Here is a 17723-nt window from a genome sequence, read left to right on the forward strand (position 1 = left end):
AGCAGCGCTTCCTGGTTACGGTAAAGCTAAGCTAACAGCTAGTTCGCTCCTCTCTGGTTGTCGGTGTTCCTCCTCCGCTCAGCGGCGTTCCGCCTCAGTGTCTTTCCCGCGGCTTCAGTCAGTGACAGACGGACGCTCACATCAGACTTTCGCCGTTAATCGTCCGGGATGTCTTTCCTGGAGAAGCCGTCCCCCGGCAAGCTACTGCTGGACGACACCGTGCCCCTGACGGCGGTGATCGAAGCCAGCCAGAACCTGCAGTCCCACACGGTGAGTGTTTACTGGAAATAAACGTCACATAACCGTTAACAATCCGCAGGCTTAACCGTAAAACGTCCATCAGTGGTTAACTGCAGGCAGACAGATGCCTCGCTGCTGGTGCGTTTTAAAATAAGTTATTTTTTAAGGGGGCGTTTAAGTCGATCGCTGCGTCACTTGTTCCATTATCGGACACCTATGTTGACTCTTCATTTCGTCTCCTTTCCTTTATATTGTATTATTTACTACATACCACCTCTGACTACCAAAAGTAGTCGGTAAATACACAACTATGGTCCCTGTGAGTCAGTTGACAGTCTCTTTTTAACATGATGCAACGCACTAAAGTGTGACCGTAACTCATGGCAGGCAGCTGACCCTGGCTCTCTGAAGTGCTGTCACTGATTAACGTTAAGCAATTTCCTGAAGCTCGTCCGCCCTCGCCAAACTGCTGATATAAAAGGATTTGGAGTGGGGCATTGACACTGGCTGATTGAAGGCCCGTGAGCCGAAACTATACCCGTAAAACCCTAGGACCGTTGGTGATCTATTGCGCCATTATAGCGAATCCCATTTACAAGTTTAGCGTCTTTTTGATTCATTGTAATACAAACAAACGAATACGCCATCTAAAACAACATATATGGCCGTTTTGAATGTGTAATGGTCTATTGTAACATTCGGCATACATCTCCTTCACCAAATGCCTGTCATAAAATACGTAGTTTTTATTAGTCTCCCCGATTGATAGCTTTCTGTTAACGTTGTTGTAAGACCGTGAGCCGCGTCTGCTGCAATCCACGGAAGCAGTTAATAGTCGGATTTTCTAACGGAGTTTGGCGTGGCATCTCTCCCCAAATTAGAACTCAATGGTATTGGGGCAAGCCTATGTTCAGTGTTACTTTGTACTAAAATGTGCACTTTGAACTCGTGTGTATAGTAAGACACGGCGTTTAAACAATGCGAGACTAGCTCATGTTATAGGAAAAATAAAGCCGGGCAACCGCCGTCTGTCCGATAATGGAGGCATGTGTGGTGGTTTTGTTGTTGACAGTCCGGATCAGCTGAGCTAGCCAGTTAGCTTAGCATGCTAATGTTGATGGACCATTGCTGGTGTTGTTGCTATTGTAAAACACGTCACAGGGGAGACTAATAGTGATGGATATTTTTATTAGATGAATATATTTATGTATTTCTGCGAACCCATTACATGTCTCTATATTGGTAGTATTTCTACAGAGTTACTGTTTTTGCTTACTTCTATTAGTCCACTCTGAAAATAAACCAAAACAGCAACTTTCCTGTAATTCAATTAAAACTTATTGCAGATTTGCTCGATGCCGAATGTCAGATGACTTTCCAGAATTTCTCAACATGTAAGCAACTCCAAAATGAATGCAATACTGTGAGGACAGGCCTCTACATACTATAACACTGTGCTTGGGCAGGACAAAGTTGACAGCTGTTTTGAGCCTCTTGTCTCAAGGACTTATAATTTCCTGCTAGTCACTAATCACAAGTCATTCACTAGAAGGAAAGAAAGTCTTATGGACTCCACACATGGTAGGGTTAGGGCGATGCCGCCTCTCCGTGTTTCTCTCCGTTTACAGTGAAATGAATTAAACATAATGTAATGTTGATACGGGCAGTGGCAAAATTATTGCTTGTATGAAACTTACATGTTCTAATCCTGAAGAAGAAGAAAAATAAATTCAAAGTCACACTGACATTTGACATTTCTAATAACACAAATTACATTTATGTTTATGTTTCGTCTTTTTTTCTCTCAATTCCAATACTTCAACTCAGGGTATCTGCTGGTACCAGTGCTCATATTTTCCCAAACTTTAAATCTGTATAACTTACTGTGTGGAACTCATTGCTATCATTTAAATGTTAAGTAACATGAGGCTTCCACAAACCCAAGATCGTTGCAGGTTAAAGGTCACCAGCTTGACAGACTCAGGTCGAGTGGAGAGCTATGAAAATGCTCAGAAGGCAAGTTTTATTTGTACAGCACTTTCAACAACAAGGCAATTCAAAGTGCCTTACATAAGACAGAAGGCATTAAGACCAGATATAAAAGAAACGCAAGGCAATATAAAAAGACGCTTTTAAACAGCAAAGATTACAGCTAAAGAGTTGGAAAGGTGACATCATGTATAAGAGAGAAACACTTACATACGCTGCTACACTGGAAAAACTTCATGGAAGCTGTAGCTGTTTTTTTTTTTTTTATGCTAAAATACAGAAATTAGACAGGAAGTGATGTCACAGACTTCAGCTGTTTACATCCTGAGTCCTCTCTGTTTGTGAAGCTGCTCAGCACACATGAATGAATGCAGGATTACAGCAGAAACCAGAGTCTGTCAGCAGGACTTAAGACTGTGAGAGGACTGAGAGGATCAGATTAAAGGAAAGTCCTGTGTTTACACCTCGGTTCTTGTTTTCTTAACTGTGTCCATCGTTCCTGTCGGTTATGAAAACATTTTACTCAGCAGCTTCATTGCAGAGATCTGTGAACATGGTGACATGATCAGACAGATCCTCCACTGAACGGTGTTATCTAAATCACTTATTTGGAAATGAAACAGAAAGTGAACAGACGCACCCAAAATGTGAACCCTTTTGATTAAGGTTCAATGTGGCCTTTCCTCTGTTTGTTCTGCTTTATTTGTTTTGTCCCACTCTAGTGTTAAGGATCTAAAAATGGCAAAGTGGTCTGTTATCATCCATTAAAACTTTGTGTGTAATGATCATTACGGGCTCACAGGGCTGCTGGTGGGACCCTTTGGTGGTGATTGAACTGTTGAGTCTCTGTTGAACCTTAACATTGGCAGTTAGGGGTTTCTTATGATTATGACTAAATTGGGCTCAGTTAGTTAGTTCAAATAGCAAAATGTGAATGTTTGGAGAACTGATGCTGAGAAAATTCTATTCTAAAACTATTTATCATTATTAATAAAAACACCACTGATGTGCCATGCTGTAATATTTAGAGAAACAAGTTGTAATGGTAAAAGAATAAAGTCAGGATTTTAAGTAAAGTCAAAAAAGTCTTTTTTTGGAGATTAATTTACAAGTCACGATATTTTGAGAATAGAGTCACAGCATTTCGAGTTTTTAGAACCAGAACATTTTCAACAAACCTTTTTTTTATCATAAAACTTAGCCTTTAGCCTTAGCCTTAGCCCTTTTTTTAGGGGTAAAATTACAACTTTATATCCATAATATTACACTTTTCCCCAGGATAACTTTATTTTGAAACTCTGACTTTATTTCTCACAAAATTATGACTTTAACTTGAAATATTACGGCTTAATCTTCTAACTTTTTCTAATGGTATGACTTTTTCTTATAAAACTATGACTTTTTTCATACCATAATTTATTTATTTTTATTAAATCTTGCAGTATTATTACTTTTTCTTACTGTATTTTTTTCTCATAAAACAGTGAATTTATTTTCATATAATTATGACCTTTTTCACATAAACTAAGTAAGTTTTTAATCCAAAAGTTACTTATTTACTCTTACTATATTATGAATTTTCCCCTCAAAATTACACCTTTATTTTCAAAATAATACAGCTTTTTCTTACAATATTTTGACTTTATTCTGGAAATGCTCGCAGCTGGCTGACTGTCGGACAACACACAGAGTGACAGCTGTTTAAACTTTAAAGGATCATTCCACCTTTTTTCACTTCCATCCTTATTTAACACACACACACACACACACCTGTGTTGTTTCAACCATTTATTTTTCTTATTATTATACATTTCATTTATTTTTAAAAGTAGCAAATAAAGTCTTTTAATGGCTCTGTTCTCTCTTGTCTCTCAGGAGTACATCATCCGAGTCCAGAGGGGCGTGTCTTCAGAGAATAGCTGGCAGGTAAATGCACCTATCACAACCTCAGGTGTCAGTTAGGCGACCAATTAGAATTCACCTGGGAGAGAACATGACAAGTCTGCAAGGCCAATCAATCAATTTGTTTGACCGAATGAGAACGTGTTAGGAGATGAATTAACCAACGACTGGTGTGTGTGTGTGTGTGTGTGTGTGTGTGTGTGTGTGTGTGTTTTGCAGGTGATTCGGCGTTACAGTGACTTTGATGTTCTCAACAGCAGCCTGATGGTGAGTTTCACATCTTTCAGTCACACATCAACCTCTCTAAGTGTTGTAAAACACACTGATGGACAGCCGAGAAGCGTGTCGTGCTTCAGCAGTGCTTTGAGAAGTTTCTGTGGACATTTTGGGATCCTTTGTGACTGACATGAATTCAAGCTGCTGTTCAGCTGTCGAAGGATGAAACTACAAACTTTTCACAAGTAACTAGCGTCCATGGGCTCTGACATTTTTTATAAAGATCAGTAAAGTCAGAGCGGTCAGAACATTGTGAATACCACAATAGTGGGACACTCATACATACTCTTTTCCAGAACGTGGTAGAGACAACTCACTTACAGACTTACAGTGATCTGCTTTGGAAAATGGGCAGCAGTAAAGTTAATTGTAGATAACTGGCTACAACATAAAAAAACAGCACTTAACTGGTAACTTAAAATGTAAGTTTATAAGTCTTGCGGTCACACACCAACAACCACTGCCACACACACCAGCTTTGTCTTAGCCAATCTCCTTCCTGTTTGAAACCTCGGTGGCGGTTCGTTACGACATGCTCAGGGCTTTGTTGTTGTGTCATCGATTTCCCGGAAGCCTCGGCTGCTGCTGTGTTTGTTGATCGTACTGGTTAGCTGTTAGTTTTGGAATGGATCTCAAAGCACTGCATCACCCACACTCTCTCAACTAGTATCTGTTTAAAAAGCTGCTGTATGCTCACTCTGCACTCTTCCACTGATGATATTGTGATTAATTTTTAGCCAGCTAGGTCCAGACTGAAATATCGAAACAACTATTGGATGGATTGCCATGAAAGACTGTACAGACATTAATTGGATGAATCCCACTGACTTTGGTTTTCCTCTAGTGAATCCATGACATGACATTCCCATCAGCCACAGCTGTACTTTCTGTTTTGTGCTAATTAACAAATGTTAGCATGCTAACATGCTCAACTAAGCTGACCCTAACCCTGCTACCATCAGCATGTCAGTGTGAGCCTGTTAGCATGCTGACATTAGCAGTTAGCAGAGTACAGCCTCATGTAGTGGTCAGTGTGGCTCTAGACTCTTAGTCTTGTTTAGCTCCACGGTGCATATTTTTGTATTGCGTAATACCGGGCCGTAAGTACCACCGCAACCAGCTGACAGAGTAAAGAAGTAACTGTTCATCAGAATCAGTTCAGGTCTTCCCACTGATATAAAGTGTCATATTGAGCTTTAGTAAATCTGTAATCAGTGGAACTGCATTGTACCAGACTGGAGTGGATCTGACTTTGGGGTGTATGTCAGATTGTCCTGGTTGTGACTTATCTTATGGTCAGGTCACATCATTCCTGGATAACAGGAAGTTAGCAGTTTTTCTGCTGAGGTTTTGCCTGCTCATTTCCTTTTGGGGTCTCTCACTGACCCCGACCTCCCGTCAGCCCCTGATCTTCAGTCAGCATCCAGCAGAACTGTCGGAAACCTGCTGTTAGTCTTTCTCTCTGTTAGTCTGTTTTTTTTCAATTTCGCGTTCATCTTTCTTTGTAAATACATAATTGAAACATACAGAAAAGGACTACAGTGGATAAAGAAAAATACATTTAATGGTAATAAGAAAACAAACTACATAAAAGTTCTCTCTCCCTCTTTCTCTCTCTCTCCAGGTGTGTGGCATCAGTCTCCCTCTTCCTCCCAAGAAGCTAATTGGAAACATGGACAGGGAGTTCATAGCAGAGAGGCAGAGAGGACTGCAGACCTATCTGGACTCAATTACCCAGCATCCCATGCTTTGCAGCTCCCTGACTGTCAAGAAGTTCCTGGACCCCAACAACTACTCTGCCAATTACACAGGTGTGTTTGCACATCTTCACAGAGAGATTATTTTAAGTTTGTCTAACTTTAATTACTATACTTAAGTACAATTTTTAGATACTTGATACTACTTCATTACAGATATATTTATTGTTACTATTTGCTTTGCAGATTTACATGCAAAAGATATGATTAGTTTATAAAACTACTAACTAATGCACTGTTACAGATTCAAGCACCAGCAGTATTTAAAGGGACCACTTTGGGAATGTTGTGCATTGGATTCAGTGCGTTTTGTAGACTACTACTTTGTAAATAAATTATGAATAAAAAAATAGTTTAATATGTGTACTATTTGAAAATTGTCTCCCCTCAGTGGTAGTTTCAAAAGAGACACTCCAGCTCGGCAACCACATCACAGAAAATGATGGAGGACCTAATTTTATTTGTATCAGATAACCCAGAATTATATGACAACACTTCACCAGGGAAGAAAGAATTCACTTAAAAAAAAAAAACAGGCTTAGAGCAACATCAGCTTCAAAGCTGGATGATCTCATATGGACCAATAAACAGTGCTTATGATATCAGTTTGTTAAGCTTGCTATAGTAATCATTGCTAATCACTGTTTAAAATATTACATGACGGGGTAAGGGGGTAGGTGGACCGCAGCACCCTGTAGTGTTTGGTAACACATGGACAGAAATGCTCAGTCAACATAGACATCAATAGACGAAGACAGCGTGACCGCTGATTGTTTGAAGGCACTGTTATCTCTCTTTTCTCCAAAAGGAAATACATTATTTTTTTGCTTTTTAAGTTAGTTAAAGTTTACTTTATCTGTCTGTCTGTCTGTGACTCAGAGATCGCCCTACAGCAGGTCTCCATGTTCTTCAGGTCGGACCCAAAGTGGGAGGTCCTGGAGCCTCTCAGAGACATCGGTAAGACTCAGGGTGGATCTGAACCAACCTGACTGAAAATTGCTAACTTTTTAACATGAGAACTGTATGCAGTGCTAATGCTAACCGCTAGCACTAATGTGAACATGCTGGTGCTTACGTTGGCTTTGTTGTGTTCATATACTCATTATTAGGGCTGCAACTAACGATTATTTTCATTATCGATTCATGTGCCAATTATTTTCTTGATTAATCGATTGGCCCACAGACTTGCAGAGAATAGTGGTGATGTCATCAAACTGCTTGTTTTGTCCAACCAACCGTTCGAAACCCAAAGATATTCAGTTTACTATGATAGGAGACAGAAATCAGCAAATCTTCACATTTTAGGAGCTGGAACCAGAGAACGTTTGAAAATGATTCATTGATTATCAAAATAGCTGCCTGTTATTTTTCTTTTAATCAGCTAATCATTTCCAGGACTAATTGTTTCAGCTCTACTCATTATATTCATCATGTATATTATGCCAACACTTCAATCTTGTCTCTTTTTAAACACAGTTTGCAGTCAGTTTATTAAAAAGAAACCAGACTGTTCTCTACACAGTAGAAGAGTCATTTGAATGATTGATGACTGCTTCACATGACAGCTGAAACTGAGTATTGATTTATAATCAAACGATTAGAGTCATGTACGTACAGTGATTGACGAGCACTGTTTTCAACTCTCCATTTAAGAATGAGCTTAAGATGAGGTGTGTTGTTGTGAACCCTGCATCTACTCTGTCAAACTTTCATCCAGCTGCTGCCGTCATTTATCATCATTGAGCCAAAACAATGATCCGATTTGGTTTGTTCATTTTCAACAACAACAAAAAAAGACAAAGAAAGCAAATAAAACCTGAGATAACCTGACAGATAAGCTTCACACTAAATTTTAAAGCGAGACTATTTAACTTTTGCTGAACAGTGGCCATTGCGGTTACAAGTTAAAATGAGATAATGCTAAATGATGAAATACTGTTTAAACTAGTTACTGTTTAACATTTAGCTACAATGCTAAGTTCACTAACATTAGCTACTGATCATACCAGACAAAGTAATGCTGTAGCAGCAAATTCCCTGAGTGTATTGAATTTAGCAACGGTGCATTCATGAATTTTCATTTGTAAGAGGAAGAATGTTTTCCTCTTCTCTCAAAAGGTACATATTGTTGCTTTAAGGCAAACAAATGCAGTATATTGAAATAAATGTCACATACTCTAATGTTTAACTGTTATTGGCAGAGTTACAAATTAAATGACATGCTGTTTGTTTTTCAGGCTGGAGGATCAGGAAGAAATATTTTTTAATCAAAAACAAAGAGCAGCCCAAGGAGAGGTATCTGCTGAGCTGGGTGAGTACAGTATAAATCAAAACATGTGACACTTTGTTCTTCTTGACTTCAAACAAGTTTTCAATAAAAAAAATACAATTTTCAGTAATCAAATAGGCTGAGAAAACTATTTATGAAGAGTCCACCACATGTATTAAATAACCAGTATGGTCACATTACAGAAATTTAAAATGTGCAACATAAGACTTTTTTTATCTGGGTCTTTAAATAGTGAGTTAAGATCATCTGAGTTTTGCTCAAATTTTAGTTCCAAACATGCATGTTGTGCATGTAAATTATTATAGATTTTTTTATGCCCTATATTTATAGAAATAGTATACCTTAAACATACAGATGGGGGACAAATTAAAGGAAAAACCTGAATAAAAGAGTGGAGAAACATATCAAATGCAGATGCTTCCGTGCACCAGGGCTCACTGAATGGTTTAGTGAGTTTGAAAATGACGTGAATAAAATGCTACTGGCCTTTACAGTCAATGCTCTCCACCACCATCTCCATAAGACCAAATGATAAAACATAATCTTTTATCTTCAAATCTGTGAAGTGATGTCTGTGACTGTCTCTGATGCTAAATGTCCTTTTGTTATGTCTGGCTATGTTTGTTTTTCTTTCTATCTGCTGTACTCAGGTCTCTCTTGCAAAAGAGATCTTGATCTCAATGAGATGACCTGATTAAATAAGGGTTGTTTATATAAATGAGGAAATATCTTGTGGTGGAAAAGTGTTCATCCAAGTTCCACAGACTTGGCAAGGAGCACTGAAGCTGTTCTGGAGGCTCGTGGTGGTCTGACTCCATACTAAGGCACTTCATGTTGGTTTTTCCTTCTGTATATTTTCTTAAATTTAATTAGGTTTTGTTTATCTTGGTCATCTCTATTGTATTTTGAACCAAAACGTGCCACCTCGTTTCTTCAGAACTGTAAAATCCCAGCTTTTCGCTGCCTGAAGTCTGTTCGTTTCTTCACATTTCAGTCCTTCACAGCCTGAAAACTGATGATGGAAATTAAGTTAATGTTTCTTCAAATGCATTAAAATGAAGCATTTTGCAAATCTAAATCTGCAACACATTTCACCTCCTGTAACATCAGGAAGGAGTTTTAAGAAGCAGAGAACAATGCATGGAAAAGTTTTACTCAATAGATTTTTAAATAAATCTCAATCATTTCAAAATTCTCACTTGTCTTTCTCGCAGAAGAGAGAAACCTGTAAAGGAGAAATACAGAAAAGAAGACAGTGTTCATTTGTTTCTAGGAACATATCCCATACTGAGTGATTTCCCACAGTCAAGAACAGATTCAATTTAGGTTCTTTTAAATTCAGTCAAATGTAATTAACTGATGTGAAAATATTGTCCAGTCAGAAGCAATGTGTCATGTGGACAGAGAAATAGTCTGTAAACACTCTGATTGGTACTTCACTCACATGTCACTCTGTTCAGCTGTCTGCAGGGACTTAGAGTGGTTTTGTTTTTTTTCTTATTGCCGTTGCAGCGGATGTTTGTTGAACAGAAAACAGGAATTCCATTAGAGCCTTGAAATGCACTTAAGGATCCAACCTGATTTGTTGAAGGATATTTCCAAAAGTACATCACTTAAATTACATTTGTGCAACTCAGGTTATTCCAAAGGAAATCCAAAACAACTAATAACTATTCTGTTTGTGTGGGTTGTAGGTGGACCTGGGTCCTGATAAGTTCCTGTCTGACAAAGACCTGCAGTCAGCCATGAAGCTGCTAACCAGCCTCTCTGTACGTACACACTGTGTGAGTGTGTCGAGCACTGCCTCAAACAGCCAAAACACAGTAACTACATATTTCTAATGAATTATTTGACTGTAAATAATCAAACTCTTCCTCTTCCTCTCTAGACTCCATATCTCTGTCCGCTGTTGTTCTCCAGCACCAGTGAGTCTTCAACTCTGCTCATCCGGCCGTTCAGTGAGAGAGGCTCTCTGAGAGACCACATCTGTAAGGTACAGTGTGTGTGTGTGTGTGTGTGTGTGTGTGTGTGTGTGTGTGTGTGTGTGTGTGTGTGTGTGTGTGTGTGTGTGGTAAATGCATCTGTATGCTTCGACCGAAGTGCATGTTGGATGGCTGAACAGCATTTTCTCTCTTCCCTATAGTAGTATCTCTCCACTCACTTGGGTAGTGAGAGATTTGAGGTAGTCCAGGTTTTGAGATATCTGTATCTTAGATTTCTGCCTCTCGCCCAATAAAATGGAGGTGAATGGAATTAAATGTTTGCTGCCCCCAGCTTTGAAATATTGCATCTTTCCAGAAACAGTGTCTCTGTAACTGAATAAACCACAAAACACAGTGGAGACGGCTCATTGGAACTACTTCTTCGGTAGAAAGTAGCTCCAGTGAAAACTCCCTCTCTCTCTCCAGGTGAAGCCCAGAGAGAGTTACCTGAAGAAGTACTGTAACCCGAAGAAGAGTCAGGGCCTCGAACTGCAGCACATCAAATTATACGGCCGTCAGATCTTGGAGGTATACACACACACACACACACACACACACAGAAAAAACACATGCAAAGAAATAAACCACACACACCACAAAGTGTTACTTGTCACTAGAGCAGTGTGTGTGTGTGTGTGTGTGTGTGTTCAGGGCCTGAAGCTGCTCCATGATGGCGGTTTATTTTTCGGTCACCTGCATGCATCCAACGTAATTGTGGATGATGACGTGTGTCGGCTGATGGACGTAGAGAACGGCATGCTGGGAGTTCCCTCAGCGCTGCGACCCGCCTTCACCCAGCTCAGGAAGATCAACGTACGTAAACACTGACTTAGATTGGATAATATGGGATGATTTTGTTTTAGAAAACTTAAATATAAATCCTTTCCATCAAAGTAACAAAAAGTGTGTGTGTGTGTGTGTTACATATGTTTTCCTTGTTATTTTTATAAAATTTGTATTTATATCGTATCTGTTATCTTAAATAACTAGATAAAAAAAATATTAGCACATAGTATATGCTTTTATTGTCCAGAGTAATGATGACAATGATGTAATAATAATGATAATAAAATTATGTCTTAAAAGCTGAGAGAAAAAAAGTAGAAAAAAATGTGTTTTTTTTTTTTTATTTGGATAAATTAGCCTGTGTTGCTCTGAGCAACATCCTTCAGGTTCTACGTGTGCCGAGTGATCCATAAATGTACATACATATTTAAGTGTACATACATACACATACATTGTTATTTGAAAGTTAATGATACATATACCTGAGTTTGTGTGTGTGTGTATCTGCAGTCCACAGACAGCATCGACGTCTTCTGCTTTGGACATTTACTGTATGAGATGACGTACGGCCGACCGCCAGACAGCGTCCCCGTAGATCAATACCCCGCTATCCCCTACACCGCTGTGGGTCAGTATATTTATACACACGTGCATACACACACACAGATTAATATGAACACACATAGATGCTGTCATGTGTCTTCTTTGTACCTCCAGATGTTCTGACATCTGGACCTGAAACATCAAGTTTACTGAAATGTCCCAAACTGTCTGTACTATTCCCAATGTGATCTGTTGATATATTGTGTGTGTGTGTGTGTGTGTGTGTGTTCAGTGTCAGTGCTGCAGTCCATTCTGTCCACAGAAGCCTGTAAGAGCGGGATGCCAACAGTCTCGGAGCTCATTCAGACATCGTGAGTTCACCTGTTGTCAGTCTGTGTCCCAAATGACAGATCAGTTATCAGAAAGACGCTGACGTAGAACAGTGATACACATACAGTCAGTGACACATTATTTGTTATGTTGTCCGTGTATGTGGGTGTGTGAGCAGCCTAGGAAGTAATTGTTACAATTAGCTTGATTCAAGACCACATCCACACTTAAGTCGGCTAAATCTGAAAATGCATCTTTTTCTGTTCATTGTGGCCTTTCATCCACACAAAGGCTCAAATTATACTTTCTGTATTTGTGTAAATTTTGTTATCTGCCCATGTTGCAATGGACACCACAGAGTGGGTCCAGTATCAATTGATCTTATGTTCAGTAAGTGACTATACATATCATTTACTAACACTAGGTGGTTTATTGTTAGGTTACTCTTTAAAGCTGAAAGTCAACAAAAAATGTCAGTGTCATGCATCCATACAAGAAGAGACAGTTGCCTGGTTTATGTATATGAGAAAAGATTCAAACCATACAAACCAATGTCAGTCATTTGAAATAGGACATGGGCAGGAACCAGAACGTCATCTTTTTTGTTGCGGATGAGTCACAGTTTGTGTTTTTCAGGCTGTTCAGTGACGTCCATCTCCAACACTCAGAAAAACTCCAGATCAAGGTAAGAGGCTCAGTCTGAGAGCGTGGCTGTGCATGTACAGGGTTTGCTTCAGAATATTTACTCTGATTAAAAACAACTTTAAGATGAAGAAAAATGACAAATGTCTGAATCCCCTCCACTCGTCCAGGTTCCCAGCAGGCTAAAAGAGGCGCTGAAGACGGCAAAGGAGAGTCTGGAGAAAAGGCTGCAGGAGGAGCAGAGAGTGGTGCGTCTCTACTCTCACTCTACATTTTTGAATTATTTTTTTATACCGCTGAGCAGCTCCCCTGGAGACATTTGGGAGGTCATGTCCCTTTTTCAAGGGTACATCAACAGTCCCCAAATCTATATCTTTTAAATCAGTGACCTTCTACATAAGGAGGACATAATGTTTGCTGCAGAGAGGAATTTTAGCTGGTTCTTGTGAAAGGGGGGAAAAAAGGAGGTGGAAAAACCTTGCAACATAGTTTCCCACAACCTTTTCATGTTGTAAACACAAAAACTCAGTGCTGACATCAACATCAACTGTTCTTCCTGTAATGGAATGGATTTCCAGGAACAGCTGTTCTTCCTAGAAATAAAAAGTGAATGCAACTGGATGCTACTTTCATATCTTCTAATATCTTGGTGATCATTTTAAAAATGACTGCTTCATTAATGAGATTCTGTATTTGAGGACATAAATGCTTGATTGGCAGGTGTCTCTCAGCTAGAAATAAAAGTGCAATGCAATTTGACCTGCCTCAATGTACTTGTGCTGAGGCAAAAAGCAGACAGGACAGGAAAAAGGCGTGAGCGGGGTTGTGAACATTAACTGCGGGAGATAGCATTGCTAGCAGGCTAACAGTAGCAGTCCACAAAGTTGTAGATTATACAGCGTTTTATTTATTAAGCATTTTACTGTCATTAACCTCTGTGACTGTCCGTACACTCACTGTAGCAAAGCAACAGCTTCTCTGCTGCTTGTTTTATTTCATCACGCAGTTATAAAATATGAATATTAAACAATATTTCCCCAGACTTAGGGGCCAGGTTAGACTCTGTGGTTTTGGGTATCAAATTTGTTCGGGAATATCTGGCAAAATGGAAATGACAAGGTTCTTTAGGAAAAAGACGCACATTGAGTATTTCTTATGCAGGTGTGTCTGAGCTGACTTTTCTGTGGGGGCATCACATCTTGTGAATGCATCTTGCTTCTTGACGCTAGTGCTTTTCAGTGCAATTTTTTTTTGAAAATGTTGCATAATGCAGCTTGTAGCTTGTAGTTTGCTGTTCGTATGGAGAATAATGTTGTGTATTAATGTTTGATTGAAGCTCCACCAGCACAGGAGACTGACCAGAGCTCAGTCTCATCACGGCTCAGAGGAGGAGAAGAAGAGGAGGAAGATTCTGGCGAGGAAGGTATGCAACAAAGTCTCCCACACACAACAATACAAAGAAACATCTGAACATCAACATGAAAAAACATCTTGGCTGGTTGCTTGTCAATTTTGCTATAAGACTATTTTGAAAGCATTCAACAACTACAGCTCAAAATAAACTGTACTAGTGCCTCTGTGACTAAGACTCATGGGAGAAAATGTAAGAAAAATTATGCAAGTTAGCTATAGTGAAGTAACGATACAGTTAAGTCTAAAACAATGTATATTTGTCTTTGCAGAAGTCCAGACAGTCGGCTTATGAAAATGAAGAAGACGTCTCTGTCAGAAACAACAATAACTCTGGTAGGTCTCTGATGTTACTACCCACAACAAATACTTAACCTTGACAGTTTGTTAGTTAGCTAGCTAGTAAGTCTTTTGTCTTTACAAATTCATGTAGGTCTATCTGCGGGTGCACAGTACTACAGGACACGCCTACTACATGAAACAGTCGCAGTTTGGTTAGGTTTAGGTAAAGATCATGGTTTGGGTTCAAATGAGTACGTTAATCCAGGAAGGCTAGTGTGCGGGACTGCCGATAGACCCTTCTCTACAAACTAGCTAAAGCTAATTAATTGGCTAGTTAGATATTGTTTGGTTAGCTGAGTAGTCAGTGTTGTTTGTTTGTTTGTTTATTTATATATTTATTTGGTTTGTCTGACAGTATTGACAACATAGCAAAACAAGACAGAAGTTAAGCTAATTAACTAAGAAGGTAGAGTGTTAATCAGTGAAATAGTTTTTAGTTCTTGGCATGTTAGGCAGTTAGACACTTAGGCAGTTTTATGGTTAGTTAACCAAGTAGGGGGCTAGGTACAGTATTAGTTAGTTAGCTTGTTATTATCCTAGTATGTTTACCATCTGCACAATGTGTTCAAGCCTAATCGTAGAGTACCCTGTGGATAGCTATCCATTGTCTGTCTATCCGTCTGTCACATTAAAGCTTTGTCAGTTGATTAAAGGTATCCTGTGGAGTTTTTCTGTAAACAAAGTTTTTGTTTACATTTTGTGTAAACACGTGTATCCCAGAGGCCTAATAAATGTGGTGAATGCATTTCCTTCTCATAAAACATTTGCAAAGAATGCAACACCTACATTGTTTACATCCATGTTTGCTAGTATGCTAGTTTGCTAGTCTTCTTCTTCACTGCCTTTGTTGGTGCATTACTACAGTTCTTGGCACGTTACTGCCACCAACTGTCGATCAGTGGAACAGTGTGAAGCCATCAGCAGGACTTTGCATGCTTTGTTGCGATGGCACAGTCTGACATGTCAGCTTGCATGTGTTGCCTGTATCTGTACATGTTTTTCATGTGAGACATAAACACGTGCAGACTGTGAAAACAAATTTCCCTCCTGTGACCTCAAAGACTGTCTAACTATCGTGTCAGGAGATAAATGGGGACAAAATGGGGACCCACTCTTAACAACATTGCTCCATAGAGCTGCTAGTCATCAAAAACTCTGTTGTTAAGCTATGAGTCAACGTTTAGTTTTTTTGTTAAGATAGTTACTGGTGGTGACTAATTTGTCTGTTTTGTCTGTCTGTCTTCAGGTTCTGGAGCCAGTTCCCCTCCCACATGCCCCTCCTCCCCCACCCCCCCATCCACCACAGGTATGCCTGTCTGTCTGTCCTCCCATCTGTCTGTTCAACTGTCTCTCTGTCCCCCTCCCCCCTTTGTGGTGTGCACCTGCTGAGGCTATGGTGTGTCTCAGCATGCTGCTCAGATCAATAACAGCATCTTTATCATTAACCCTGAATTTCTACCCTCAGCTTCCATCTGAAATTTGCATGTGTGATTATGAAGACTCTTCATTTGACTCTGTCTCTGTGTGTCTCTTCACCTCTTCTCTTGTCATGTGATTACCTGGTTTTTCAGACAGGTATCTGTCTCTGCTATAGTATATATGCACTACTTCCTCCTCCAACAGGAGGAAGTAGTGCATTTTTGGGGGACTATTTTCCACGGCGGATTAATACACATTTGGTGCTCTAGTGAGTATAGGTGTATGTCCTGGTGATACTGTGTAAATGCTGATTGGTCCACTGAACAGATAACTGTCATCTCCGTCTCTCTCTTCTTCCTGTGTTGTCTCCACCATAGAGCATGCTCCATTCTGACCGTGTCATTGGGTAAAGTAAAAGGTTTATAATGTTGATGATGATGATGATAAAGGCCTTTGGTGGTTTTTAAGGCTGTCGTACACCCTGGCTTCCCAGCAAGCTCCTGGGCACAGAGATTTAGCTCATGCTTATGATCTCAAGTAAGGAAAAACTAGACTTAAAAAGAGGACTAGCCTGTACGGATCCAGTGCAGACAGCAGCACAAGTTAAAATGAGAGCTTTCTGTAAACTAATATGCTGAAAGCTGAAACCCAGAGTTCTTTAGTTCTGGAGAAGTGTAATTTTGAGTTGGTGATTTCCAGACATGAAAAAGTTTAGAAACTTGTGTAAGTAGGTTTTCCTCAGTAATATGGACACAAAACATTCACATTATAGCCTGACTGGTTCTGGGTTTTTGTGGCTGATACTGATATTGATATTTGAGAGTTTAAAAAATCTGATAACAATATATCAGCTGATAGAAATGACTTTTTTACATAAATGCATAATGTAAAACTTGATACAGATCCCTTAGATTTTTTTGTTTTTGCTTTTTGTTTTTAATTGTGTATCATGTCTGTGTGTTACAAGATACTTACTGAGTGGGACATTTTACAGTGTAAAAATAAACTTGTGCACTCTGGTGGACAAACTACATAATGGTGACACTGTTCTATTTCCTCATTCATCCATCTCAACCTTAAAGTGCCAATTTAGAAGATGATGCCTTACTCTTTTTTTTTAGAGTAAGTAGACTGAAAGTAGAAATATGTCAGTGGGAAGAGGACTGAAGGTAAGAAGCTTCTCCTCTCTGTCCACGAGTCGCTGCTTGCCTGGAACAGGGTGTACGCACATCTTTATAAAAACCTCACAATCTGCAATGATGTCCAAACCTTACAGACAGTCCAACCCCTCTCTGATTCAGACCTCCTGTTCTCATTGGAGATTGTGATCTGTCAGTTGTGTCTGTCTGCCTGGTCATTCAGTTGTTGCATGTTTGTCTGTTTCTGTCTCTGTTTTGTTTGTTTTTTCTGCTTGTTTTTGGGACGGGGTGTCACAGTGAAGACGTGTCAGATTGTTTTTGGTTAGAAACGTATTGAACTGATAATAACTCTTATGTCAATTTATTTCGTGCCCATAGGTTTTCCTCACAGTCTTATAGAGCTGTTCTACAGTTGACCAAACCCTTCAATAAATCTTTCATAAGGATTTTAATTAACTTTTTTAAATATTCAGATAATACTTTGTCCACAAAGATCTTAAAGAACCAGATGAAACTTTCTTTCATTTTGCATTTTGTTTCTTTACAGTGGCAGATTTTCATTTTTGAGCAGATCTACAGAACTACAAATTGTGTATAATTTACATCAATGTTGATGATTTTGGAGATCTGGGCTCATATATATCAAGCCTCTCAGAGTAGGAAATCAGTCCTAACA

General features: G+C 39.3%; 1 protein-coding gene across 3 annotated transcripts in view; it reads left to right on the forward strand.

Annotated features, from left to right (window-relative positions):
* Positions 1-17723, forward strand: part of pxk (PX domain containing serine/threonine kinase) — a 26317-nt gene continuing 8594 nt past the window's right edge. The window contains exons 1-18 of one of the 3 annotated variants that reach the window (XM_044210744.1): positions 1-270; positions 4105-4155; positions 4351-4398; positions 6032-6218; positions 7044-7121; positions 8402-8475; positions 10149-10238; positions 10343-10447; positions 10863-10964; positions 11088-11249; positions 11733-11850; positions 12058-12136; positions 12732-12780; positions 12908-12985; positions 14074-14160; positions 14420-14483; positions 15736-15795; positions 16286-16314. In XM_044210744.1, coding sequence (XP_044066679.1) covers positions 169-270; positions 4105-4155; positions 4351-4398; positions 6032-6218; positions 7044-7121; positions 8402-8475; positions 10149-10238; positions 10343-10447; positions 10863-10964; positions 11088-11249; positions 11733-11850; positions 12058-12136; positions 12732-12780; positions 12908-12985; positions 14074-14160; positions 14420-14483; positions 15736-15795; positions 16286-16302 — 1551 coding nt within the window. In that variant the 5' untranslated portion in view covers positions 1-168 and the 3' untranslated portion in view covers positions 16303-16314. The remainder of the gene's footprint in view (positions 271-4104; positions 4156-4350; positions 4399-6031; positions 6219-7043; positions 7122-8401; positions 8476-10148; positions 10239-10342; positions 10448-10862; positions 10965-11087; positions 11250-11732; positions 11851-12057; positions 12137-12731; positions 12781-12907; positions 12986-14073; positions 14161-14419; positions 14484-15735; positions 15796-16285; positions 16315-17723) is intronic. The other 2 variants (XM_044210725.1, XM_044210735.1) reach the window with 2 other exon arrangements.

The sequence above is a fragment of the Siniperca chuatsi genome, linkage group LG2 (assembly GCF_020085105.1).
Source record: "Siniperca chuatsi isolate FFG_IHB_CAS linkage group LG2, ASM2008510v1, whole genome shotgun sequence".
Classification (NCBI taxonomy): Eukaryota; Metazoa; Chordata; class Actinopteri; order Centrarchiformes; family Sinipercidae; genus Siniperca; species Siniperca chuatsi.